General features: G+C 48.5%; 2 protein-coding genes across 2 annotated transcripts in view; one reads left to right on the forward strand and one right to left on the reverse strand.

Annotated features, from left to right (window-relative positions):
- Positions 1-3230: 3230 nt before the first annotated feature.
- LOC147118950 (uncharacterized) overlaps positions 3231-26937 on the reverse strand; it is a 93281-nt gene continuing 69574 nt past the window's right edge. The window contains exon 3 of the mRNA XM_085984002.1: positions 3231-5359. Coding sequence (XP_085840128.1) covers positions 4684-5359 — 676 coding nt within the window. The 3' untranslated portion in view covers positions 3231-4683. The remainder of the gene's footprint in view (positions 5360-26937) is intronic.
- On the forward strand, positions 15298-25167 carry LOC147118951 (uncharacterized). The gene is made up of 2 exons (XM_085987047.1): positions 15298-15446; positions 24359-25167. Exons 1-2 carry the CDS (start codon positions 15298-15300, stop codon positions 25104-25106), a joined length of 897 nt encoding a protein of 298 aa, XP_085843173.1. The 3' UTR covers positions 25107-25167.

The raw sequence follows: 26937 nt of genomic DNA on the forward strand, positions 1-26937 counted from the left end.
TTAATGACATCCACGACTGAACCATGTTTATTCTGACAGTGGGGTTTGTTTCTGCTGATGTCAATAACCCCTATAGCTGGGCTGGAGTTTAATATTCTGGATATATAGCTGATTGTGTTCTCGGGTCTGCAGTGTCCCTTTAAGAACCGCTCTCTGCGATCCTTCCGTTTAATTCAGGGACTCTCATCAGAAATTAGTTCACAATAAAATTATACATTTTACTTCAATCCTATATTAATCTTTGGTACAATTCAGTGTCTGAAAGGTTCCGCTGATTAACATCTCCAATTAGAAAGTGCTGATTAATCCTCGCTGACAATTCTTACTGACTTGCACATTACACACAGTGGCACCTCCATTATCCACCAGAAAGAAGGGGAATGGGAATTGCTGGAGAATCGAGAGTCCCCAAATGTTGCCCCTCCCGTCTGGTACAGCAATCCCCTCGGCACGGGAATGGAGACAAGTCCAGTTATAGTAACGGGATGAGTTAAAGGTATTTACTCAGACGGGCGGAAGGTGGGAAGTGGTGTTCCAAGGGGATCGGTGCTGGGACCACTGTTGTTCACCATTTACATGAATGATTTGGACTTGGGAATCAGAGGTACAATTTCAAAATTTGCAGATGACACTCAATTGGGGAGCGTAGTTAATACTGAGGAAGACTGCGATAGCATCCTTGTAGAATTATTCAGTTGTGTTCAGTAAATAGCAGCGCCATCTTTTAATTTGCTTTGACAGGTCACTATATAGTTATGTGAAAAACAAAAATCATTAACAGCTCCCAATTTCAGAATTGTCAGATTCAAACTCAACTTCTTCCAAGTACAATCTAACATTTCAAAAATTGTATTGGATGTAGGCGAGATATTAGGACTGTTGTTTAACACAATCCAAACACAGTGACACACAGACAGATGGGCAGGTGTAGCTTCACAGCGAATCCTTTCAAGCCGCACTAAAAAGCGGCAGACTGGCAATCCATTGTTCACTAATGGAGTTGTGATCTTTGTAAATTAAGAAATGGAAATGTGTCAAAAAGTTGATTAACAGAGTGGGGCATCATCTCCCTTTGATTTCTATTTCTGACATCAGGCAACAGAAAAAGGTCATTACAACACGACATAGACTCTTCAGGTGTGAGACATCAGACTTCAGAACAACACGTCTGCCAGCTCTGGCCACAAACCTCAGTACAGTCAACCTTTCAGCAGCTGCAGCCCTGATTAAATAACTAGTAGTTTAACATGTCTAGTAGAGCTTTTGTGTCAAAATAGAAGAAATGTATTTGTGACAAACACACAATTAATAATTACATCACAATGTGATTGTGAGGATCGATTATCGTCTCTTTAACCCGAGGTGTCCACCGGTCGAGGAAGGTATCACGTGAACCGGTGGACACCGCCTGCTCCCTCTCCAGGGCCACCCGGGCAGGGACAAGACCACGGGAGAGAGGCAGGCAGCCAGAGTGACCCCCCCATGGGCCCCGTCCATCCTGGGCCTACAAATTGCTGTTTTCACCAGGCCCAAGAGCAGGTCCAAGAGAAGATCCTCCGACTTACCCACCCCCCCTCCACACCGGGCGGGCAAAGGTTAGGAGAGTGGGGCTAAAGTGTAACCAAGAGTTGAGGAGCTGCCCCTTCAGGTAACTGTACAGGGGCTGCAACCTCTCACACTGAATATATACACGGCCCATGGACTCCTCTAGGCCGCAAACATCACATCTGGCCTTGGAGTCCGGAAAGGAGTTTAAAAACTGTGCACACGACAGCTTCCTGCAACAGTCTCCACCCCAGATCCCCAATGGTGCAGGGAAGGGCCCCCGCGTAGAAAGCCCTCCACTGGGGAACCTCGCCTCCGCCGGACAGCAAGATGACCCGCCAGTCTGATTGAGATTGGGCAATAAACAAATGAATCAATAAATGATGCAGAAACCCGAGTCCCCGGGTCCTCAGCCCTGGTGTGAAGTACGCTGGCCACCAATTTTCCGTTACCGCCCAGTCTGGTTTAATTACTAAATGTTTTCTAACTCGGGTTCAGGCCTGTCATTCTGAGAGAAACAAGGCCTCATTTATTGGTGTGTCCCACCCGAGCGGCTGTTAATGGCTTTAATAAACTGGCAGCAAGGTTGTTTTTAAAGTTGGAAAGTGGTGAAAAACACCACTAGCGATGCCTCAAAACTCACAGACAGAGAAATCCACTTCATCAGCGCCCCTGCCACAGGACTCAATATCCACCCCCTCCACCACTGGTGCACTGTGTCTGCAGTATGTACGGTCTACAAGATGACCACGGTCAGGCCGTGTGGAGTCAAAGGTCAGGCAGCAGAATGGATGGAAAGATCGCAACAAACTTCCCTTAACTCCAACCCTCCGATTTCTGTTTTGTAGCCAGCTTTCCATCCATTCTGCTGCCTGGCCCTTCACTCCACACGGCCTGACCTGGGTCATCTTGTCGATCTTACAAACTGTTTATGGATAACAAGCTGGTTACAAAACAGAAAACAGAGAGTAGGGGTTGGGAGCAGCTACTCAGACTGGCAAAAGGTGGGAAGTGGTGTTCCACAGGGATCGATGCTGGGACCACTGTGATTCACCATTTACAGAAACGGTTTGGACTCGGGAATCAGAGGTACAATTCCAAAATTGGTCAATGACACCAAATTGGGAGGTAGAATTAATACTGAGGAAGACTGTGACAAAATCATGGGTTAAACTCCCTCTCTAACAGCACTGTGGGAACATCTTCACCACACGGACTGCAGCGGTTCAAGAAGGCAGAAAAGTTACGTTAAACTTGTATAGGACATTGGTTAGACCACACTTGGTGTACAGTGAACAGTTCTGGTCTCCATATTATAAAAAGGATATAGAGGCACTGGAGAAGGTGGAAAAAGACTTTGGAAGGATGATCCTAGAACTGAGAGGATATACTTATCAGGAAAGGCTGAACAGGCTGGGGCTCTTTTCTCTAGAATAAAGAGAAGGCCGATGGGTGACCTGATCGAGGTCTTTAAGATGATGAAAAGGTTATAGAGGGTGGACCTGGAGAAAATGTTTCCACTTGTGGGGGAGTCCAAAACTACAGGTCATAAATATAACACAGTCTCTAATAAATCCAATGGGGAATTCAGGGGAAACTTCTTTACCCAAAGAGAGGTCAGAATGTGGAACGTGCTACCACAAGGAGTAGTTGAGGCGAATCGCACAGATACATTCATGGGGAAGGTAGATAAGCCCATGAGGGAGAAAGGAATAGAAGGATATGCTAATAGGGTTAGATGAAGAGTGGTGGGAGGAGACTCGTGTGGAGCAGAAACACCAGCATTGACCAGTTGGGCCGAATGGCCTGTTCCTGTGCTGTAGACTCTGTAATTCTATGTAACTCTGTGTAACTATGTCTTCTGACTCCTGACGTAGCTGGAAAAGCTTTTACTATTATTACCACAATTGTGCACCATCTTCATTTCCAAAGATCTCTTAACCTCTCTAATGGCTGCTTTTGACTCCCTCAATTGTGGGTGATATTTGTCTCTATTCTCCTGTAAACTGAACTCACCTTGATCTGAGCTGGGTTCAATGTAAGACAGTTCGGGGAGTCAGGCATCATTCACCCCGAGACCTACGCTGGCAGGTAAAACCCCAGACGGTTCCTCAGTAAGGATTCCTCTGGTTCCTTGCCATGCATTTGTCAGGATACTGAAGCCCAGCTTTCTTACACTTCACTCCCGGAGGCCCCACTCCTTGAGCCTACAACCTTCAGCAGGGTCAGTGGTGGAGTTCCACAGAGGGAGTGATCCCAGAGTAATTGTCGTGATCGCACGCCCGTGGATGTTCCGGGTCGTGTATTTTTAGTTATCCTGGTGTCTAACACACACATCAATAAAACGGAGTTCCTGGAAACACGCTGCAGGTCCTTCTTTATCTGGAGATCAAATGTCTGTTGTATAATTGTACCAGCAGTTAACAGGCTCCTGTGAACTCTTCCATCTGCTTTTTAATGCAGACTTTAACCAATTTATTTTAACCTGCCTTAAAATGGTAGATTCAGGACTGTCCCACAAACACGTTAAACCTTCGCAGAATAATTACCAGTCATGTTTTGACTGGAAACTTAAACCTGTTTCACTTTCAGTCAGGAACAGATCGCAGTTTTACACCAATCTCTGATTTGACAGCACGTTTCCAGCATTCACCATTGTTCTTCCTGACTCTAAACACAGTTGTAAAGGAGCCTTCTGTTCCGTGCCTAGGAGCTCTGAACCATGGCAGAGAGCGGCTGGGACATATTTCTCACACGCCTCAAGATAAACCCGCACGGAGACTTTGCTGTCAGTGAAGAGAGATGAGAAAGACCAAAGTGCCGTTTGTCCCTCTCAGTGTGGCCCTGAAGGACTGTGTCCAGGCTGAAGTTCTGTTCCCACCGTACGATCCTCCCCCAGATTGTCCTTTCTGAGCTCCAGCCAGGTGATGCTAAACACTCAGGTGGGAAAGAAGAAAATCTACAACAATGTGTTTAAAACAAAGCTGATTTACCCGACATCTAACCACAAAATTAAACTCCAGCCAGTTATAGGAGTTATTAACATCAGCAGAAACAAACTCCAACTGTCAGAATGAACATGGTTCAGTCCTGGGTGTGATTAACAGCAGCAATAACAGCAGAATCCAAACCCTGCAGTCACTTGTGAACTCGCTGGTGTCTCAGCAGGTGGGATGAACGAGTGAATCCCTTCCCACACACAGAGCAGGTGAACGGCCTTTCCCCGGTGTGAACTCGCTGGTGTCTCAGCAGGTGGGATGAACGAGTGAATCCCTTCCCACAGTCAGAGCAGGTGAACGGCCTCTCCCCAGTGTGAACTCGCTGGTGTCTCAGAAGGTCGGATGACTGAGCGAATCCCTTCCCACACAACAAGCAGGTGAATGGCCTCTCCCCAGTGTGAACTCGCTGGTGTCTCAGCAAGTACGATGAACAAGTGAATCCCTTCCCACACACAGAGCAGGTGAACAGAATCTCCCCAGTGTGTGCGCGTTGGTGTGTCAGCAGAGTGCATGACTGAGTGAATCCCTGCCCACTCATGGAGCAGGTGAATGGTCTCTCCCCAGTGTGAACTCGCTGGTGTTGCAGCAGATCATTTTTGCTTTTAAAGCTCTTCTCACAGTCAGAACATTTAAAGGGTCTTATATCAGTGTGAACAAGCTGGTGTGTCAGCAGGTGGGATGGCTGAGTGAATCCCTTCTCACACTCAGAGCAGGTGAACGGCCTCTCCCCAGTGTGAACTCGCTGGTGTCTCAATAGGCTGGAGGATCGGCTGAAGCCTCGTCCACACACAGAACACGTGTATGGTTTCTCCCCGCTGTGAATGGTGCTTTTTGCTTCCATGTGCAAAGGCCGATGATATTCAGGTCCTGATGAAGCAAGTTACTCTTGACGGGATGTTTAGTTTGAGCTTCCTGTCTGCAAATCCTCCCCTTCTAATACCCTGTAAAATGAATTCAAAACACGAAAAAGGAAGCGTGAGTGAGAACCCCAAAAAAAGGAAAAGCAGTTTGTGAAATTGTGCTCAATGAATCTGGTCATTTGTGGGGCCAGCACCAGAAACAAGTGACCATGAAAGCTGCCGGATTGTCATAAAAACCCAACTGGTTCACTAATAAGAACATAAGAAATAGGAGCAGGAGTCGGCCATTTGGCCCCTCGAGCCTGCTCCGCCATTCAATAAGATCATGGCTGATCTGATCTTGGGCTCAGCTCCATTTCCCTGCCCGCTCCCCATAACCCTTCACTCCCTTATTGTTCAAAAATCTGTCTCTCTCCACCTTAAATATATTCAATGACCCAGCCTCCACAGCTCTCTGGGGCAGAGAACTCCACAGATTTATGACCCTCTGAGAGAAAAAATTCCTCCTCATCTGTTTTAAATGGGCGACCCTTTATTCTGAAACTATGCCCCCGAGTTCCAGATTTCCCCACGAGGGGAAACATCCTCTCTGCATCTACCTTGTCGAGCCCCCTCAGTATCTTATATGTTTCAATAAGATCACCTCTCATTCTTCTAAACTACAATGAGTATCGGCCCAGCCTGCTCAACCTTTCTTCATAAGACAACCCCTTCATCACAGAATCACAGAATCACAGAAACCCCACAGTGCAGATAGAGGCCATTTCGGCCCATCGAGCCTGCACCGACACATATCCCACCCGATCCCCGTAACCCCTACACCAACACATATCCCACCCTATCCCCACGTATTTAATCCCCCTAACACTAAGGGTCAATTTATCATAGCCAATCAACCTAACCCACACATCTTTGGACTGTGGGAGGAAACCGGAGCACCCGGAGAAAACCCATGCAAACACAGGGAGAATGTGCAAACTCCACACAGACAGTCACCCAAGGCCAGATTCGAACCCGGGTCTCTGGCGCTGTGAGGCATCTCAGGAATCAACCTCGTGAACCTTCTCTGAACTGCCTCCAATGCAAGTATATCCCTCCTTAAATAAGGAGACCAAAACTGTACGCAGTACTCCAGGTGTGGTCTCACCAATACCCTGTACAGTTGTAGCAGGACATCCCTGCTTTTATACTCCAACCCCCTTGAAATAAAGGCCAACATTCCATTTGCCTTCCTGATTACTTGCTGTACCTACATGCTAACTTTTTGTGTTTCATGCACAAGGACCCTCAGGTCCCTCTGTACTGCAGCATTTTGTAATCTCTCTCCATTTAAATAATAATTTGCTTTTTTATTTTTCCTACCAAAGTGGATAACCTCACACTTTCCCACATTATAATCCATCTGCCAAATGTTTGTCCACTCACTTAGCCTGTCTCTATCCCTTTGTGGATTCTTTGTGCCCTCTTCACAACTTGCTTTCCCACCTATCTTTGTATCATCAGCAAATTTGGCTACATTACACTCAGTCCCTTCATCCAAGTCATTAATATAGATTGTAAATAGTTGAGGCCCCGGCACTGATCCCTGTGGTGCCCCACTAGTTACCGTTTGCCAACCGGAAAATGACCCATTTATCCCGACTCTCTCTTTTCTGTTAGTTAGCCAATCCTCTATCCATGCTAATATATTACCCCCAACCATGTGAGCTCTTGTGCAGTAACCTTTTATGTGGCACCTTATCAAATGCCTTCTGAAAATCCAAATGTCCTTCAGGGAAGGGAACCTGCCTACACAAGACTCTGGCCTCTATGGGAGGAGAGAGAGGTGGGGGAGAAGGAGAGGGGCTTTATACATCTGCAACTTTGACAGAACCTCCCAAGCCCACGACCTCCACCACCTAGAAGGACAAGGGAAACCGGTGCATGGGAGCACCATCACCTCCAAGTTTACCAGCAAGCCACACACCATCCTGACTTGGACATATATCGCCGTTCCTTCACCAATCCTGGTTGGGAATCATGTAACTCCTTACCTAACAGCATTGTGGGAGTACTTTCACCACACGGACTGCAGCGGTTGAAGAAGGCGGCCCATCATCACCTTCTCAACGGGAAACTGAGGATTGGCAATATATGATGGGTGGTGGCGTTCCACAAGGATCAGTGCTGAGATCACTGCTGGTCACAATTTACATTAACAATTTAGAATTTGGAATCAAAAACTCAATTTCTAAATTTGCACATGACACCAAATTGGGGGGGCTAGTCAATACTGAGGAGGACTGCAACACATTACAGGAGGACATTAATGAACTTGCAGAATGAGCATATAATTGGCAAATGAAGTTCAACACAGATAAATGTGAGGTATTACATTTTGGTAGGAAGAATGGGGAGGTCACTTATCACCTGGAGGTTGCGAGTCTAGGTGGGGTGGAGGAACAAAGGGATCTCAGAGTACAAATACACAAATCACTAAAAGTTGCGACACAGGTTAGCAAGGCCATAAAAAAAGCAAACCAAGCACTAGGGTTTATTTCTAGAGGTATTGAATTGAAAAGTAGGTAAGTTATGCTAAACCTGTATCAAGCCTTGGCCAGGCCACACTTGGAGTACTGCGTACAGTTCTGGTCACCATATTATAAAAAGGATATAGAGGCACTGGAGAGGGTGCAGAGAAGATTTACAAGGATGATACCAGAAATGCGAGGGTATACAGATCAGGAAAGGATGAACAGGCTGGGTCTCTTCTCTTGTAAAAAGGCTGAGGGGTGTATTCGGTCTTTAAAATTATGAAAGGTTTTGATAGAGTGGATACAGAGAGAATGTTTCCACTTGTGGGGAAGAGCATAACTAGAGGCCATCAATATAAGATAGTCACCAAGAAATCCAATAGGGAATTCAGAAGAAACTTCTTTACCCAGAGAGTGGTGAGAATGTGGAACTCGCTACCACAGGGAGTGGTTGAAGCGAATAGTATCGATGCATTTAAGGGGAGGCTGGACAAGCATATGAGGGAGAAGGGAATAGAGGGTTATGGTGAACGATTTAGATGAGGAAAGACGGGAGGAGGCTCGAGTGGAGCATAAACACCGGCATGGACTGGTTGGGCCGAATGGCCTGTTTCTGTGCCGTATATCCTACGTATGTATGTAATATATGTTGGCCTTGCTAGTGACGCCCACATCCCAAAAATGAATTAAACTAAATCTGTATGTGCAAAATGGATTAAAAGCCTCTACAGGAATAAGTGTTCCTAAAACAATATTATTTTACATTGTAGGGACAGTGTCTGTTTAACAACCTAATCTCTCCCAGAATCCACCTCCCCTGACAGTCTCACTTTTGAAATCCAGCATCTGCAGTATTTTCTTTTCACATTGGAAATTGTTGGGTCCTCCTGGGCTCAGAAGTGCTGGGGGTTAAACCCAGCAGCATTAAACACTCCCAGGGCAGGTACAGCATGGCTTAGATACAGAGTAAAGCTCCCTCTACACTGTCCCATCAAACACTCCCAGGGCAGGTACAACACGGGTTAGATACAGAGTAAAGCTTCCTCTACACTGTCCCATCAAACACTCCCAGGGCAGGTACAACACGGGTTAGATACAGAGTAAAGCTTCCTCTACACTGTCCCATCAAACACTCCCAGGGCAGGTACAGCATGGGTTAGATACAGAGTAAAGCTCCCTCTACACTGTCCCATCAAACACTCCCAGGGCAGGTACAGCATGGGTTAGATACAGAGTAAAGCTTCCTCTACACTGTCCCATCAAACACTCCCAGGGCAGGTACAGCACGGGTTAGATACAGAGTAAATCTCCCTCTACACTGTCCCATCAAACACTCCCAAGGCACGTACAGCACGGGTTAGATACAGAGTAAATCTCCCTCTACACTGTCCCATCAAACACTCCCAGGGCAGGTACTGCACGGGTTAGATACAGAGTAAAGCTCTCTCTACACTGTCCCATCAAACACTCCCAGGGCAGGTACAGCACGGGTTCGATACAGAGTAAAATTCTCTCTACACTGTCCCATCAAACACTCCCAGGGCAGGTACAGCACGGGTTAGCTAGAGTAAAGCTTCCTCTACAATGTCCCATCAAACACTCCCAGGGCAGGTACAGCACGGGTTAGATACAGAGTAAAGCTCCCTCTACACTGTCCCATCAAACTCTCCCAGGGCAGGTACAGCACGGGTTAGATACAGAGTAAAGCTCCCTCTACACTGTCCCATCAAACACTCCCAGGGCAGGTACAGCACAGGCTAGATACAGAGTAAAGCTTCCTCTACACTGTCGCATCAAACACTCCCAGGGCAGGTACAGCACGGATTAGATACAGAGTAAAGCTCCCTCTACACTGTCCCATTAAACACTCCAGTGCAGTGCTGAGGGAGTGAAGCCCGGAGCAGAGTAAAGTTCCCTCTGCTCTGCCAACATGCCTGAGCCCTAAACTCAGATGACTGCCCTCTGCTGCCTGACACTGGTCTCAGCAGCGGGAGAACCAGGCGGCAGAGGTCCCGCCCCTTGGACACCCCGATTGGTTGGTGTAACATTTGCGTATTGAATTATCATTGGCCCGCAGGCATCTGTAAGGAATACCTATTATATTCACGTGATCACATGCTGAGTTGTCATTGGTCTGCAGGCATCTGTAAGGACTACTATTGTTTTGAAGACCCAGGCTAGGGGTCCTAATGCCAGGCTTTTTCCCCATTGGTACTGCTATGAGTAAGATCACAGACCTAATGCATAATAAAAGAGTTAAACTGTAATACTCCGTTGTCCTGCAATTTATTATTTTTGTACAAAGTGTGCAAAACAAGACATGGTGTCAGAACAGGGATTTGAAATGGACATCGTTGGAGCTCCCTTGCCTTGAATGGATTGGGGATCTTTGAACTTACCTGGAGAATGGCGCAAGTTCAAGCAACACGTGGAGTTGATGTTCTCGGGTCCGCTGAAAAGCAAAGGGGAGGAAGAAAGATGCAGCTACCTACTCCTGTGGATCGGAGAAAAAGGGAGAGGCATTTTTAACACATGGTCTCTCACCGCGGATGAAACAAAGGTACAGAAAAGTTATTTTGACCGTTTTGAATCATATGTGATGCACAAGACAAATACGATGTTCGTTTGGTACAAGTTTCAGGAGAAAGTACAAGCAGCTAGTGAGTCGTTTGAACAGTTCATGACTGAGTTAAAACTGCTGGTAAAAGACTGTGAATATGCAGATAAAGATGAGATGGTCAGAGACCGCATCGTGTTTGGAATACATTCAGCTAAAGTGAGAGAGAAACTTTTGAATGTTGGGTCCGGGCTAACGCTGGACAAAGCTATGGACATAGCTAGATTGCACGAGATAGCCCAAGCACAGTTGAAAACCATAACCGGTGCCACGAGCAGCTAGCGTGAACAGACAGTGCACGCAGTTAACAGATACACACCAAAGAACACCGCCCAGAGAGCGTGTTTCAGAACAGAAAGAACAGAACGAGTTCTAAAAATGAGTGACACAGACATAAAACGCTTCAAAAACTGTGGATATTGTGGAAACAAGATGCATGGGGAAAAGGAGCACTGCCCTGCCAAAGGAAGGCAATGTGCTGAATGTGGTAAACGGAACCACTGTGCTAAAGTTTGCAGGACTGTTTTCGGAAAACCAGTACACACAGTGAGTGACAGCCAAATGCCAGATAGAGAGGCAAATGCAGAGGAACTGTTTATTGATTCTGTGTCACAGAAAAAACAGATTTCAGAGACTGAGCAAGCCTTTGCAGATATTGAAATAGGAAAACAGGGCACAGAGCTTAAGTTTAAACTGGACACTGGAGCTCAGGTTGATGTAATTCCTCTGAGTGAGTATCACAGCTTGAAGGATGAGTGTGAGCTACAGCCCACCTCATGCAGACTGACCAGCTATGGGGGTGAGCAGCTCATTGTAAAAGGCACATGCGTGATGAAATGCAAGTACAAAGAAAGCGACATGATGTTGGACTTTTACATTGTTGACACTCAAGCACCTCCAGTGCTAGGTCTAAAGGCATGTTTAGACATTGACCTTGTCAAGCTAGTGCTATCATTGACAGCACCAGTTGAGAAGCAGACAGTCATGGAGGAGTTTGCTGATGTTTTCAAAGGAATCGGACTATTCCCAGGTGAATGCACTATTCACCTTGACCCAGCAGCAACCCCTGTTGTTTGCCCACCGAGAAGGATACCCCTTGCTCTACGTAGTCGCCTGAAGGAGGAGCTGCAGAGCATGGAGAATACAGAAATCATTGTCCAGGAAACAGAACCGACAGAGTGGGTCAACGCGTTAGTAGTGGTTGAGAAACCACGTACAGGCAAGCTCAGAGTCTATCTCGACCCCAGAGATTTGAACAAGGCTATCAAACACCCTCACTACCCTCTACCAACGCTAGATGACATCACACCCAAGCTAGCGGGAGCACGTTACTTCAGTGTAATGGACACACAATCAGGATACTGGACTATCAAGCTCACGGAAGAGTCATCTAAGCTAACAACGTTCAACACACCATTTGGACGCTACCGATTTCTGCGTTTACCATTTGGTCTTATCTCAGCTCAGGATGAATTCCAGCGGAAGATCAACGAAACTTATGAAGGCCTCGACGGAGTAGTCACAATCGTAGACGACATCCTCATCTATGACAGGAATAGAGAGGAACATGACAGGAACCTCCGTGCGATGCTACAAAGATCACAGGAGAAAGGTATCTGGCTCAACCCCGAGAAAAGCATAATCGGATCCACCAAGATCAGTTATTTCGGGCATCGCCTCTCAACTGATGGCATTAAGCCGGATCCAGAGAAAATCTCTGCCATCAAGAAGATGGAGCCGCCGAAGAATCACGCAGAGCTAGAGACAGTACTAGGCATGGTTAACTACTTAGCCAAGTTTGCCCCGAGCCTCTCCGAAATCAACACGCCCATGCGTCAGTTGCTCAAACAAACCAATGAGTTCCAGTGGGACAAATAACATGACACAGCATTTCAGAAAATGAAAGACCTAATCACCAGAGAACCAGGACCAGTTCTTGCCTACTTCGACCCCAACAAAGAGCACAGACTACAAGTGGACGCGTCAAAGTACGGACTAGGTGCAGTATCACTGCAAGAAGGAAAGCCCATCGGCTACGCTTCCAGATCTCTCTCAGACAGTGGAATCAAATATGCTCAAATCGAGAAAGAGCTATATGCAATTCTGTTTGGATGCAAGCGTTGCCACCAGTATGTCTATGGCTGACAAGTCATTGTGGAATCTGACCACAAGTCAATCATGAGGAAACCACTAGCCGCAGCCCCACCAAGGCTACAGAGAATGATCCTTCAGCTACAGAAGTACGACTTCACAAATCATTCACCGTCCAGGCAAAGATATTCCTGTCGCAGACACGCTCTCCAGAAAGTCTCTTAGCTACCAGGACAGCAGCCTCAGTGAAGGCATGGATGTGCAGGTGCACATGGTGTACAACAGCTTACCTGTGAGTGACTCAAAACTGAAGGAGATCCGAGCAGGAACAGAGAAAGATGCACAACTCACACTGCTGAGCAAAGTCATACATGAAGGATGGCCTGAGGAAAGGAGGAAATGCCCTCAGAGCATATCTGAATTCTGGAACCACAGAGACGAACTGTCACAAATCAACAGAATCATCTTCAAAGGGGAGAAAATCATCATTCCTACCATTCTCAGAAGAGATGTTGACAAAAATTCATGCTGGACATATGGGCATGGAAAAATGCAAACAAAGAGCACGTGACATTATGTTTTGGCCCAGAATGTGCAAACACATTGAGGACATTGTCGGAAAATGTTCCATTTGTCTAGAATGCCACCCATCAAATGTCAAAGAGCCCATGATACCGCACCGTATCCCAGACAGGCCCTGGCAGGTCGCGGCAACGAGGACAACATAGTGACTGTTGATTACTACAGCAGATTTTTTGAACTGGACAAGCTTCACAGCACCACATCTGCAGCTGTGATCCACAAGCTAAAGGCAGCCTTTGCCAGGCATGGCATTGTAGAGACTTTAGTCTCAGACAATGGCCCCCAATACAAATCAAAAGAGTTCGAGTCGTTTGCCAAGGCATGGGATTTCACACGTCACATCAAGCCCACATTACCCTCAAAGTAATGGCTTTGCGGAAAAAACTGTCCAGATTGCAAAAACACTCATGGACAAAGCTAAAGCGGGCAAAAGAGACCCCTACATCAGTCTCCTTGAGTACCGCAACACTCCGGTTGACAACTTCAAGTCACCAGCACAGCTGTTGATGAGCCGCAGACTTTGCTTAATCCTTCCAAGCATCAACCAGCAGCTGCAGCCAGAGGTCGTCAGCTGCAAGCAAGTGCATGCAAAACGTGTACAGAGACAGCAACACCAAAAGAGATACTATGACAGGTCAGCTAGACTACTGCCGCCGCTGCACAATGGAGAATCTGTCAGAATCCAGGAGCATGACTACTGGAAGCCAGCAGTTGTCATCCAGCCAGCTGACACTGAGCGATCGTATCACGTCCGCACCCCAGAAGGACAGGTGTACCGCCGCAATCGCAGGCACCTCCTGAACACCAAGGAACAACACCGTCATTCCGACGAGAGGATCAGTTCAACAGAGTGTGATGAACAGAGCAATACACAAAACACATCATACTTACCTGAACCTAAACCTGAACTTGAATTGTTGACCGATTCAGGAGCATGCTCAGTTTCATACCACACAAGGTCGGGATGAGAGGTCAAGCCTAGAGTTATCCTTGACTTGTGAACTGTCAAAGGGTGTAGGCGGATCGCTGCCCTAAAAAAACTGTACATTGCTATTGATACGTTGAGATGTTTTCAGTGCTAGTTAAATGCTGAGTTTACTTATACGTTTATGCTACTGAGAACATTATGTAGAAGAAAGGTTTAAAAGTAATGCATAACATTTTTCTTTAGAAGAAAGGGGATGTAACATTTGCATATTGAATTATCATTGGCCTGCAGGCATCTGCAAGGAATACCTATTATATTCACATGTGATCACATGCTGAGTTGTCATTGGCCTGCAGGCATCTGTAAGGACTACTATTGTTTTAAAGACCCAGGCTAGGGGTCCTAATGCCAGGCTTTTTCCCCACTGGTACTGCTATGAGTAAGATCACAGACCTAATGCATAATAAAAGAGTTAAACTGTAATACTCCGTTGTCCTGCAATTTATTATTTTTGTACAAAGTGTGCAAAACAAGACAGTTGGAGGACCCGCCGCCACCTCAGTTCTCCAAGCTCCGCCCACTCTCCCTATTGGTCGGAGCTCACGTCAGTCGTCGCCTTGCAGCAGATGCCGGGCTGCGGCCGCTCAATCATAGAAACATAGAAGATAGGGGCAGGAGTGGCCATTCGGCCCCTCGAGCCTGCTCCGCCATTCAATGAGATCATGGCTGATCATCCAAATTCAGTACCCTGTTCCTGCCTTCTCCCCATACCCCTGGATCCCTTTAGCCTTAAGAAATCTATCTAACTCCTTCTTGAATATATTTAATGAACTGGCCTCAACTGCCTTCTGTGGTAGAGAATTCCACAGGTTCACCACTCTCTGGGTGAAGAAATTCCTCCTCATCTCTGTCCCAACTGGCCTACCCCTTATCCTTAGACAGTGACCCCTGGTTCTGGACTCCCCCGCCATCGGGAACATCCTTCCTGCATCTTTACATGCTAATCTGCCTCGCTCGGTGCCGGGAGGGCGCTCCGGTTTGTATTTTCTTTATTTTTATCTCCCTGCCCGCACTTCTCTCCACGATATATAAACAAACCTGATAAAGCTCACTCTCCGCCGGCCATCCGGGCTGTCAGGCGGTTACCCGGTCCTTCCCCAGAATGATCCAGGCGGGGCCTCCATGCAGGCGCGGTAGCGGTTCATTATCCGGAGCGGATCTTGCCGAGCATGCGCAGTGCTCCGCCCAGGCCTCGGCCGAGAATCAGCGCCCGCTGCGGAGCCCGGCACAGGCTGCCAGCGCGCAGGCACGGTAGCGACTCATTGTCCCGAGCGGTTCTTGCCGAGCATGCGCAGTGCTCCGCCCAGGCCTCGGCCGAAAATCAGCGCCCGCCGCGGAGCCCGGCACAGGCCGCCAGCGCGCAGGCACAGTACAGAGATCAATGGCTGGGGCGGAGGGGTGGTGTCCTGAGCATGCGCAGTGCGGGCCGGCACCTGTGCAGCAGCTGGAGCCTGAAAATCAGCTTCACTGCCCCTTGGAGAATGCTTACCCGAAGATCAGACGCTGAATGTCCTTGACTGCTGAAGTGTGCCCCGACTGGGAGGGAACACTCCTGCCTGGCGATTGTTGTGCGGTTTCCGTTCATCCGTTGTCGCAGTGTCTGCATGGTCTCGCCTATGTACCATGCTCCGGGGCATCCTTTCCTGCAACGTATGAGGTAGACAACATTGGCCGAGTCACATGAGTGTGTACCATGTACCTGGTGGGTGGTGTTCTCACGTGTGATGATGGTATCTGTGTTGATGATCTGGCATGTCTTGCAGAGGTTGCTGTGGCAGGGTTGTGTGGTGTCGTGCTCGCTGTTCTCCTGGAAGCTGGTAATTTGCTGCGAACGATGGTCTGTTTGAGGTTAGGCGGCTGTTTGAAGACGAGTAGTGGAGGCGTGGGGATGGCCTTAGCGAGGTGTTCGTCGTCATCGATGACATGTTGAAGGCTGCGAAGAATATGGCGTAGTTTCTCCGCTTCGGGGAAGTACTGGACGACGAAGGGTACTCTGTTGGTTGTGTCCCGTGTTTGTCTTCTGAGGAGGTCTATGCGATTTTTCGCTGTAGCCCGTCGGAACTCTCGATCGACGAGTCGAGCGTCATATCTCGTTCTTACGAGGGTGTCTTTCAGCGTCTGTAGGTGTCCACCTCTCATTCTTCCAGATCCCATCAAACACTCCCAGGGCAGGTACAGCACGGGTTAGATACAGAGTCAAGCTCCCTCTACACTGTCCCATCAAACACTCCCAAGGCCAGAACAGCATGAGATAGATACAGAGTAAAGCTCCCTCTGCACTGTCCCATCAAACATGCCCAGGGCAGGTACAGCACAGGTTAGATACAGAGTAACGCTCCCTCTACACTGTACCATCAAACACTCCCAGGGCAGGTACAGCATGGATTAGATACAGAGTAATGCTCCCTCTACACTGTCCCATCAAACACTCCCAGGGCAGGGACAGCATGGATTAGATACAAAGTAAAACTCCCTCTACACTGTCCCATCAAACACTCCCAGGGCAGGGGCAGCACGGGTTATATAGAGAGTAAAGCTCCCTCTGCACTGTCCCATCAAACCTGCCCAGGGCAGGTACAGAACAGGTTAGATAGAGAGTAAAGCTCCCTCTACATTGTCCCATCAAACACTCCCGGGGCAGGTACAGCACGGGCTAGATACAGTATAAAGCACCCTTTATATTGTCCCATCAAACACTCCCAGGGCAGGTACCGCACGGGTAAGATACAGAGTAAAGCTCCCTCTACACTGTCCCATCAAACACTCCCAGGGCAGGTACAGCACGGGTTAGATACAGAGTAAAGCTCCCTCTGCACTGTCCCATCAAACATGCCCAGGGCAGGTACAGCACAGGTTAGATACAGAGTAACGCTCCCTCTACACTGTCGCATCAAACACTCCCAGTGCAGATACAGCACAGGTTAGACATAGAGTAAAGCTCCCTCTACTCTGTCGCGTCAAACACTCCCAGGGAAGAACAGCACAGGATAGATACAGAGTAAAACTCCCTCTACACTGTCGCATCAAACACTCCCAGGGAAAGTAAAGCATGAGTTAGATACAGAGTAAAGCTCCCTCTACACTGTCGCATCAAACACTCCCAGGGATAGTACAGCACGGGATACATACAGAGTAACGCTCTCTCTACACTGTCGCCTCAAACATTCCCACTGCAGATACAGCACAGGTTAGATACAGAGTAATACTCCCTCTACACTGTCCCATCAAACACTCCCGGGGCAGGAACAGCACGGGTTAGATACAGAGTAAAGCACCCTCTACACTGTCCCATCAAACACTCACAGGGCAGGTACAGCACGGATTAGATACAGAGTAAAGCTCCCGCTACACAGTTCCATCATACACTCCCAGGGCACGAACAGCAAGGGTTTGATACAGAGTCAAGCTCCCTCTACACTGTCCCATCAAACACTCCCACGGCCAGAACAGCACGGGTTAGATACAGAGTAAAGCTCCCTCTACACTGTCCCATCAAACACTCTTGGGGCAGGTACAGCACGGGTTAGATAGAGAATAAAGCAACCTCTTCACTGTCCCATCAACACTCCCGGGGCAGGTACGGCATGGGGTAGATACAGAGTAAAGCTCCCTCTACACTGTCTCATCAAACACTCCCAGGGCAGGTACAGCGTGGGTTAAATACAGTATAATGCACCCTCTACACTGTTACATCAAACACTCCTGGGGCAGGTACAGCACAGGTTAGATACAGAGTAACGCTCCCTCTGCACTGTCCCAAAAACACTCCCACGGCCAGAACAGCACGGGATAGATAAAGAGTAAAGCTCCCTCTGCACTGTCCCATCAAACACTCCCGGGGCAGCTACAGCACAGGTTAGATACAGAGTAAAGCTCCCTCTACACTGTCCCATCAAACACTCCCAGGGCAGGTACAGCACGGGTTAGATACAGAGTAACGCTCCCTCTACACTGTCTCATCAAATATTGCCGGCGCAGGTACAGCCTCGATTAGATACAGAGTGATGCTCCCTCTACACTGTCCCATCAAACACTCCCAGGGCAGGGGCAGCACAGGTTAGATATAGAGTAAAGCTCCCTCTACACTGTCCTATCACACACTCCCAGGGCAGGTACAGCACGGGTTAGATACAGAGTAAAGCTCCCTCTACACTGTCCCATCAAACACTCTCGGGGCAGGTACAGCACGGGTTCGATAGAGATTAAAGCTGCCTCTACACTGTCCTATCAAACACTCCCAGGGCTGGAATAGCACGGGTTAGATACAGAGTAAAGCTCCCTCTACACTGTCCCATCAAACAATCCTGGGGCAGTACAGCACGGGTTAGATAGAGTGTAAAGCTCCCTCTACACTGGTCCATCAAACACGCCCAGTGCAGGTACAGCACAGGTTAGATACAGAGTAAAGCTCCCGCTACACTTTCCCATCAAATACTCCCAGGGCAGCTACAGCACAGGTTAGATATAGAGTAAACCTCCCTCTACACTGTCCCATCAAACACTCCCAGGTCCAGAATAGCACAGGTTGGATACAGAGTAAAGCTCCCTCTACACTGTCCCATGAAACACTCCCAGGGCAGGTACAGCACGGGTTAGATGCAGAGTAAAGCTCCCTCTACACTGTCCCATCAAACAGTCCCAGGGCAGGTACAGCACGGGTTAGATACAGAGTAAAGCTCCCTCTGCACTGTCCCATCAAACACTCCCAGGGCAGGTACAGCATGGGTTAGATACAGAGTAAAGCTCGCTCTACACTGTCCCATCAAACAGCCCAGTGCAGTGCTGAGGGACTGAAGCCCGGCGCAGAGTAAAGTTCCCTCTGCTCTGCTCCACCAACATGCCTGAGCCCTAAACTCAGACGAGCGCCCTCTGCTGCCTGACACTGGTCTCAACAGCGGGAGAACCAGGCGGCGGAGGTCCCGCTCCTCGGACACCCCGATTGGTTGGAGGACCCGCCGCCACCTCAGTCCTCCAAGATCCGCCCACTCTCTCGATTGGTCGGAGCTCACCTCAATCCTCGCCCTGGTGTTGATGACGTGCCCAGTCCAGCTCCCTGCAGCAGACCCCGGGCTGCGGCCGCTCAATCATAGAAACATAGAAGATAGGAGCTGGAGTAGGCCATTCGGCCCCTCGAGGCTGCTCCGCCATTCAATGCGATCATGGCTGATCATCCAAACTCAGTACCGTGTCCCTGCCTTCTCCCCATATCCCTTGATCCCTTTAGCCTTAAGAAATATATCCAACTCATTCTTGAATATATTTAATGAATTGACCTCCACTGCCTTCTGTGGTAGAGAATTCCACAGGTTCACCACTCTCTGGGTGAAGAAATTCCTCCTCATCTCTGTCCTAAATGGCTTTCCCCTTATCCTTAGACTGTGACCCCTGGTTCTGGACTCCCCGGCCATCGGGAACATCCTTCCTGCATCTCGTCTGTCTAGTCCTGTTAGAATTTTATAAGTTTCAATGAGTTCCCCTCTCATTCTTCTAAACTCCAGCGAGTACAAGCCCAATCGACCCAATCTCTCCTCATACGTCATTCCTGCCATCCCAGGTATCAGTCTGGTGAATCTTCGCTGCACTCCTTCCATGGCAAGAACATCCTTCCTCAGATAAGGCGACCAAAACTGCACACAATACTCAAGGTGTGGTCTCACCAAGGCCCTGTACAACTGCAGCAAGACATCCTTGTTCCTGTACTCGAACCCTCTCGCTACGAAGGCCAACATACCATTTGCCTTCTTAACCGCCTGCTGCACCTGCATGCTTACCTTCAGCGACTGGTGCACAAGGACACCCAGGTCTTGTTGCACTTCCCCTTTTCCCAATCTATTGCCGTACAGATAATAATCTGCCTTCCTGATTTTGCCACCAAAGTGGATAACCTCGCATTTATCCACATTATACTGCATCTGCCATGCTTCTGCCCAATCACTCAACCTGTCCAAATTATACTGTCGTTTCTCGGCATCCTCCTCACAGCACACACGCCCACCCAGCTTTGTGTCATCTGCAAACTTGGAGATATTACATCTAGTTCCCTCGTCTAGATCATTGATATATATTGTGAATAGCTGGGGTCCTAGCACCGATCCCTGCGGTACCCCACAAGTCACTGCCTGCCACTCGGAGAAAGACCCGTTTATTCCAACTCTTTGCTTCCTGTCTGCCAACCAGTTCTTTATCCAAGTCAGTATCTTGCCCCAATCCCATGTGCCTTAACTTTACACGCTAATCTCTTATGCGGGACCTTATCGAAATCCTTCTGAAAGTCCAAATACACCACATCCACTGGGTCTCCCTTATCTATTCTACCAGTTACATCCTCAAAAAATTCCAGTAGATTAGTCAAGCACGATTTACCTTTTGTAAATCCATGTTGACTTTGTCCGATCCTGTCACTGTTCTCCAAGTGCTCTGCTATTACATCTTTTGTAATGGACTCTAGCATTTTCCCCACTACCGATGTCAGGCTTACCGGTCTGTAATTCCCCGTTTTCTCTCTACCACCTTTTTTGAATAGTGGGGTAACATTAGCTACCCTCCAGTCCATGGGAACTGTTCCAGAGTCTATCGAAATTGGAAGATGATCAGCAATGCATCTACTATTTCTAGGGCCACTTCCTTAAGTACCCTAGGATGTAAATTATCAGGCCCTGGGGATTTATCGGCCTTCAATCTCGTCAATTTCCCTAACACAATTTCCATACAAATACTGATTTCTTTCAGTTCCTCCCTCTCATTAGATCCTATGTTCCCCGACATCTCTGGGAGGTTATTTGTGTCCTCCGTTGTGAAAACAGAACCAAAGTATGTATTTAATTGGTCAGCCATTTCTTTGTTCCCCATTATAAATTCCCCTGATTCTGACTGCAAGACACCTAAGTTTGACTTCACCAATTTTTTCTCTTCACATATCTATAAAAGCTTTTACAGTCAGTTTTTATGTTCCCTGCAAGCTTACTTTCATAATCTATTTTCCCCCTCTTAATTAATCCCTTTGTCCCCCTTTGCTGAATCCTAAACTGCTCCCAATCCTCAGGTTTACTGCTTTTTCTGGCCAATTTATATGTCTTCTCCTTGTATCTAATGCTATCCCTAATTTCCCTTGTTAGCCACGGTTGAGTCACATTTTTGATTTATTTTTATGCCAAACAGGGATGAACAAATTCTGTAGTTCATCAATGCGATCTTTGAATGTTTGCCATTGCCTATCCACCGTCAACCCTTTAAGTAACATTCCCCAATCAATCCTACCAACTCATGCCTCAGACCATTGTAGTTTCCTTTATTTAAGTTCAGGACCCTAGTCTCCGAGTCAACTACTTCACTCTCCATCTTAATGAAGAATTCTATCATATTATGATCACTCTGCCCCAAGGGGCCTCGCGCAACAAGATTGCTAATTAATCCTTTCTCATTACATAATACCCAGTCTAAGATGGCCTGATCTCTAGTTGGTTCCTCGACATATTGGTCCAGGAAGCCATCCCGTAAACACTCCAAGAATTCCTCCTCCACAGTATTGTTACTAATTTGATTATATTTGTCTCTTCAAACAACTCAACTGATTTCCCTTTACTTGATTACATGCAACTCAGTATTTCAGTTAGCAATGGTTTATCAAATACAGAAAATAAAATGTTGATAATATAACCCGCTCCCTGAGTTCGGGGTGTGAGCGGCCCGCGTCCCCCCCGGGGTTCATGAACCCGCTCTCTCACCTGATGTGTCAGCGGCTGCTGCCTAGTTCCGCTCATGCTCAGCGGCGCTCCGGACCAATAGGAAGAGCGGGGCGGGGCTGGAGGACCGAGCTGGCATGGGGTCCTCCAACCAATCGGAGTGTGAGAGGGGCGTGTCTTCACCTTTGAACCGGAACAACAGATGGTGAACTGAGCCTGCGCGGGAGAGGCTGTTTGTTGGGCAGTGTGAGCTGAGCATGCGCGGGAGAGGCTGATTGTTAGGCAGTGTGAGCTGAGCATGCGCGGGAGAGGCATCTTGTTGGGCAGTGTGAGCTGAGCATGCGCGGGTGGTGAGGCTGCAGCAGGTCAGAGGGAGGCGGATTAATGAACCCCGGGGGGACGCGGGCTTCACACACCCCGAGTGCGGCTAAGAGCAGTGAACATTATCCGCCCCCACCCGCGGGTTCCCGTTTCACTCCGGCCCGAATCTCAACAAAGCGCCAAACTCCGGGACAGACAGGAAGTGAGTCAGGGAGCATCTGTAAATGGAGGAGAAATGGAGACTGGGCAGGGAGCGTCTGTAAATGGAGGAGTAAATGGTGACTGGTCAGGGAGCGTCTGTAAATGGAGGAGAAATGGAGACTGGTCAGGGAGCGTCTGTAAATGGAGGAGAAATGGAGACTGGTCAGGGAGCGTCTGTAAATGGAGGAGAAATGGTGACTGGTCAGGGAGCGTTTGTAAATGGAGAAATGGTGACTGGTCAGGGAGCGTCTAAATGGAGGAGAAATGGTGACTGATCAGGGAGCGTCTGTAAATGGAGGAGAAATGGAGACTGATCAGGGAGCGTCTGTAAGTGAAGCGAAATGGAGTCTGGTCAGGGAGGGTCTGTAAATGGAGGAGCAATGGAGACTGGTCAGGGAGCGTCTGTAAATGGAGTCAAAATGGTGACTGGTCAGGGAGCGTCTGTAAATGGAGGAGAAATGGAGACGGGTCAGGGAGCGTCTGTAAATGGAGGAGAATTGGAGACTGGTCAGGGAGCGTCTGTAAATGCAGGAGAAATGGATACTGGTCAGGGAGCGTCTGTAAGTGAAGCGAAATGGAGTCTGGTCAGGGAGCGTCTGTAAATGGAGGAGAAATGGAGACGGGTCAGGGAGCGTCTGTAAATGGAGGAGAATTGGAGACTGGTCAGGGAGCATCTGTAAATGCAGGAGAAATGGATACTGGTCAGGGAGCATCTGTAAATGGAGGAGAAATGGAAACTGGTCAAGGAGCGTCTAAATGGGGGAGAAATGGTGACTGGTCAGGGAGCATCTGTAAATGGAGGAGAAATGGGGACTGGTCAGGGAGCATCTGGGAGAAATCATTCAGCATTTTTTGGGGGTTGATTTGTGTGAACAAATATTTCAGTGATTTTAATGAGACTGTGTCCTAGCTCCTGTAAATACTGGCTGTAAAGGGACCGGACTCTCAGGAGGCTCCACACCACTGGCTGCTCGTGTGTCAGTGATCTCCCATCAGATTAATGTGATTCTGCTGTGGGTGTGTTTAATAAAGTGCCCGAAGCCCTCACTGTAACACTCTCACATATCCCACCTGCAGTGTAATGTCCGTGCTGTGTGCTTCCTGTCCAATATCCCCCTGATCCCTGGCTCTCCTGTTGCACCAACTCGGTATAATGGGACAAGAAGTGCCAGCTCAAGAGATGCCCAAATCGGGGACGGAATGAAAGGTTCAGACATGTGGAATGTTAATCTTACACAATGTGTGAGATGCTGAGCACCCGCCCAACATTTCACCATCACACCTTCTATCAAATAGTTTCTTCAATTTCACTTCTGAAGCCATTATTTTATGATAGAGTCCGGGCCCCACAGGGTGCTGGCTTCCAGTCCCTCATGAGTGTAGAACTGAACCCATCAGAGTCAACACCTTCAGGGGGAGGAAGAAAAGTCGATTGAAAGGAAAAATGTTGGAGATGTTGCGATGGGTTTGGATTTCAGCACAGGGAGGAGGGAGAGTGTGTGGGATGGGGATTTACAGCTTCAGGAAAAAGAGAGGAAAGAATGTCCCATAGAAACTAGAATTGTCTGTTCTGAATTTCTATCCTCTACTTACAGTGATGTCTTTTGTAAACTGCTTTTACAAGGTATTAGAAAGGGTGGGTTTACAGACAGGAAACTCAAACCAAACATCACCTCAACATCAGTGTGACTGGAAAATCACCGAGCCCCACACACTCGAGTGAGAGTGTTCCCTTGCACTGACTGGAAAGAGCTTTAACCAGTTTCACTGCCTGAAAAAACATCGCACCATTCACAGCGAGGAGAAACCGTACACGTGTTCTGTGTGTGGACGAGGCTTCAACCGATCGTCCAACCTGGAGAGACAGAAGGACACCCGCACCACGGAGAAACCGTGGAAATGTGGGGGCTGTGGGAAGGGATTCAATTACCTGTTTGAGCTGGAAACTCATCAACGCAGTCACATCGGGGAGAGGCCGTTTACCTGCTCCGTGTGTGGGAAGGGATTAATTTCCCCATCCCAGTTGGAAACTCATCGCTACAGTCACACTGGGGAGAGGCCATTCACCTGCTCCATGTGTGGGAAGGGATTCACTCAGTCATCCAAACTGCTGACTCACCAGCGAGTTCACACTGGGGAGAGGCCGTTCACCTGCTCCGTGTGTGGGAAGGGATTCACTAATTCAGCCCACCTGAGACACCAGCGAGTTCACACTGACGAGAGACCTTTTAAATGCTCCGATTGTGCGAACTGCTTTAAAAGCTCTGAGGAACTGATTCAACACCAGCGAGTTCACACTGACGATAAACCATTCAGTTGCTCTCACTGTGGGAAGAGGTTCAGGTATTCATCCAATCTCATTGTACACCAGTGCACTCACACTGGGGAGAGACCGTTCACCTGCTCCATGTGTGGAAAGGGATCCATTAAATCATCCAACCTGCTGACACACCAGCGACTTCACACTGGGGAGAGGCCATTCACCTGCTCCGTGTGTGGAGAGGGATTCATTTGTTCATCCAGCCTGCTGAAACACCAACGAGTTCACACTGGGGCGAGGCCGTTCACCTGCTCCATGTGTGGGAAGGGATTCACTTGTTCATCCGGCCTTCGGACACACCAACGAGTTCACACTGGGGAGAGGCCGTTCACCTGCTCCGTGTGTGGGAAGGGATTCACTCAGTCATCCAACCTGCTGAGACACTAGCGAGTTCACAAGTAACTGCAGGGGTTGGATTCTGATGTTATTGCTGCTGTTAATTACAGCCAGGACTGAATCATGTTCATTCTGACAGTTGCAGTTTGTTTCTGCTGATGTTAATATCCCTATAACTGGCTGGAGTTTAATATTCTGGATATATAGCTGATTGACTTGTTGGGGCTGCAGTGTCCCTTTAAGAATCATTGTGATCGTTCCCCTTAATTCAGGACTTCCATTAGAAATTATTTGACCGTAAAATTATGAATTTTACTTTAACCCTAAATTGACCTTTGATACAAAATCTACAATTTATTGTCTGAAAAGTTCCACTGATTAACATCTCCAATTAGAAACTGCTGATTAATCCTCACTGCCAATTCTTACTGACTTGCACATTACACACAGTGGCAGCTCCATTATCCACCAGAAAGAAGGGGAATGGGAATTGGTGGAGAATCGAAAGTCCCCAAATGTTGCCCCTCCCGTCTGGTACAGCAATCCCCTCGGCACGGGAATGGAGCCAAGTCCAATCCAAGTAATGGGCTGAGTTTAATCTTTCTGGGCCAGTGGGATTGGTTTATATCAGACAGGAGGAGATTGGTGTCAGTGTCTGTGGGGTTGGTTTATACCAGACAGGAGGAGATTGGTGTCAGTGACTGGGGTTTGTTTATATCAGACAGGAGGAGATTGGTGTCAGTGACTGGGGTTTGTTTATATCAGACAGGAGGAGATTGGTGTCAGTGACTGGGGTTTGTTTATACCAGACAGGAGGAGATTGGTGTCAGTGACTGGGGTTTGTTTATATCAGACAGGAGGAGATTGGTGTCAGTGTCTGTGGGGTTGGTTTATACCAGACAGGAGGAGATTGGTGTCAGTGACTGGGGTTTGTTTATATCAGACAGGAGGAGATTGGTGTCAGTGACTGTGGGGCTGGTTTATATCAGACAGGAGGAGATTGGTGTCAGTGACTGTGGGGTTGGTTTATATCAGACAGGAGAATATTGGTGCCCTTGAGAAGGTGGTGGTGAGCCGCCTTCTGAAACCGCTGCAGTCCGCGCGGCGAAGGTCCTCCCACAGTGCTGTTAGGGAGGGAGTTCCAGGATTTTGACCCAGTGACGATGACGGATCGGCGATATATTTCCATGTCGGGATGGTGTGTGACTTGGAGGGGAGCTTGGAGGCGGTGGTGTTCCCCTGTGCCTGCTGCCCTCATCCCTCTAGGTGGTGGAGGTGGTGGGTTTGGGAGGTGCTGCCGAAGAAGCCTTGGCGAGTTGCTGCAGCTCCTCTTGTCGATCAGAGGTTCTCAACCGGGGTCCGTGAGAAGGTTTCAAGGGGTGGGCCCAGAAACTCTCTCCCTCTTTCATTCTTTCTCCCACAAGCAGCCCTCACACCGGGCGCCGGCTCAGTTCCCATTGAGCAGCCGCGGGGGAAGCGATGTGGGGCGCGATGGGGCCAAGGCTGCGGAAGCCGCCCCTCACTCGCTCGCTGCCAATTGGGTTGATCCAGATTCCCATCATCTCCATCCAGCCTGTTGCCCCCATCTCCCCCCTTCCCCCCTACAAATCCAGGCTGGGGTTTATTGGAGGGTGGGGCCATTCCCAATTCCAGGAGCCCAGCCCATTGAACACCTCCCACTGGAACAGGAGCAGTGCGCAGGTGCAGTTTGCGGGACCCGCAGCTCCAGCCATCGCTCGCCCTCACACCAGGCGGCGCCACTGAGCAGGACAGCCCGCGGCCCCGGTGATTGGTCCCGTCAACCGTCAATCAAAGGCCAGCAGCCAACCCGCTTGGCCCAAGTCCCGCCTCCAACCGCCCTCCATTGTTGGGGCGAAATTCA

Source organism: Somniosus microcephalus, chromosome 4, assembly GCF_052327205.1.
Source record: "Somniosus microcephalus isolate GS21.2 chromosome 4, FLI_Smic_1.0, whole genome shotgun sequence".
In the NCBI taxonomy this organism is placed as follows: domain Eukaryota; kingdom Metazoa; phylum Chordata; class Chondrichthyes; order Squaliformes; family Somniosidae; genus Somniosus; species Somniosus microcephalus.

Excerpts from the sequence above, each read along its gene's own strand:
- LOC147118951 (XM_085987047.1), top strand. The coding sequence starts at position 15,298 with ATGATCCAGGCGGGGCCTCCATGCAGGCGCGGTAGCGGTTCATTATCC. Across the intron at positions 15,447-24,358 it reads GCTGCCAGCGCGCAGGCACG|TCACATCGGGGAGAGGCCGT; the intron begins GTAGCGACTCAT and ends TCATCAACGCAG.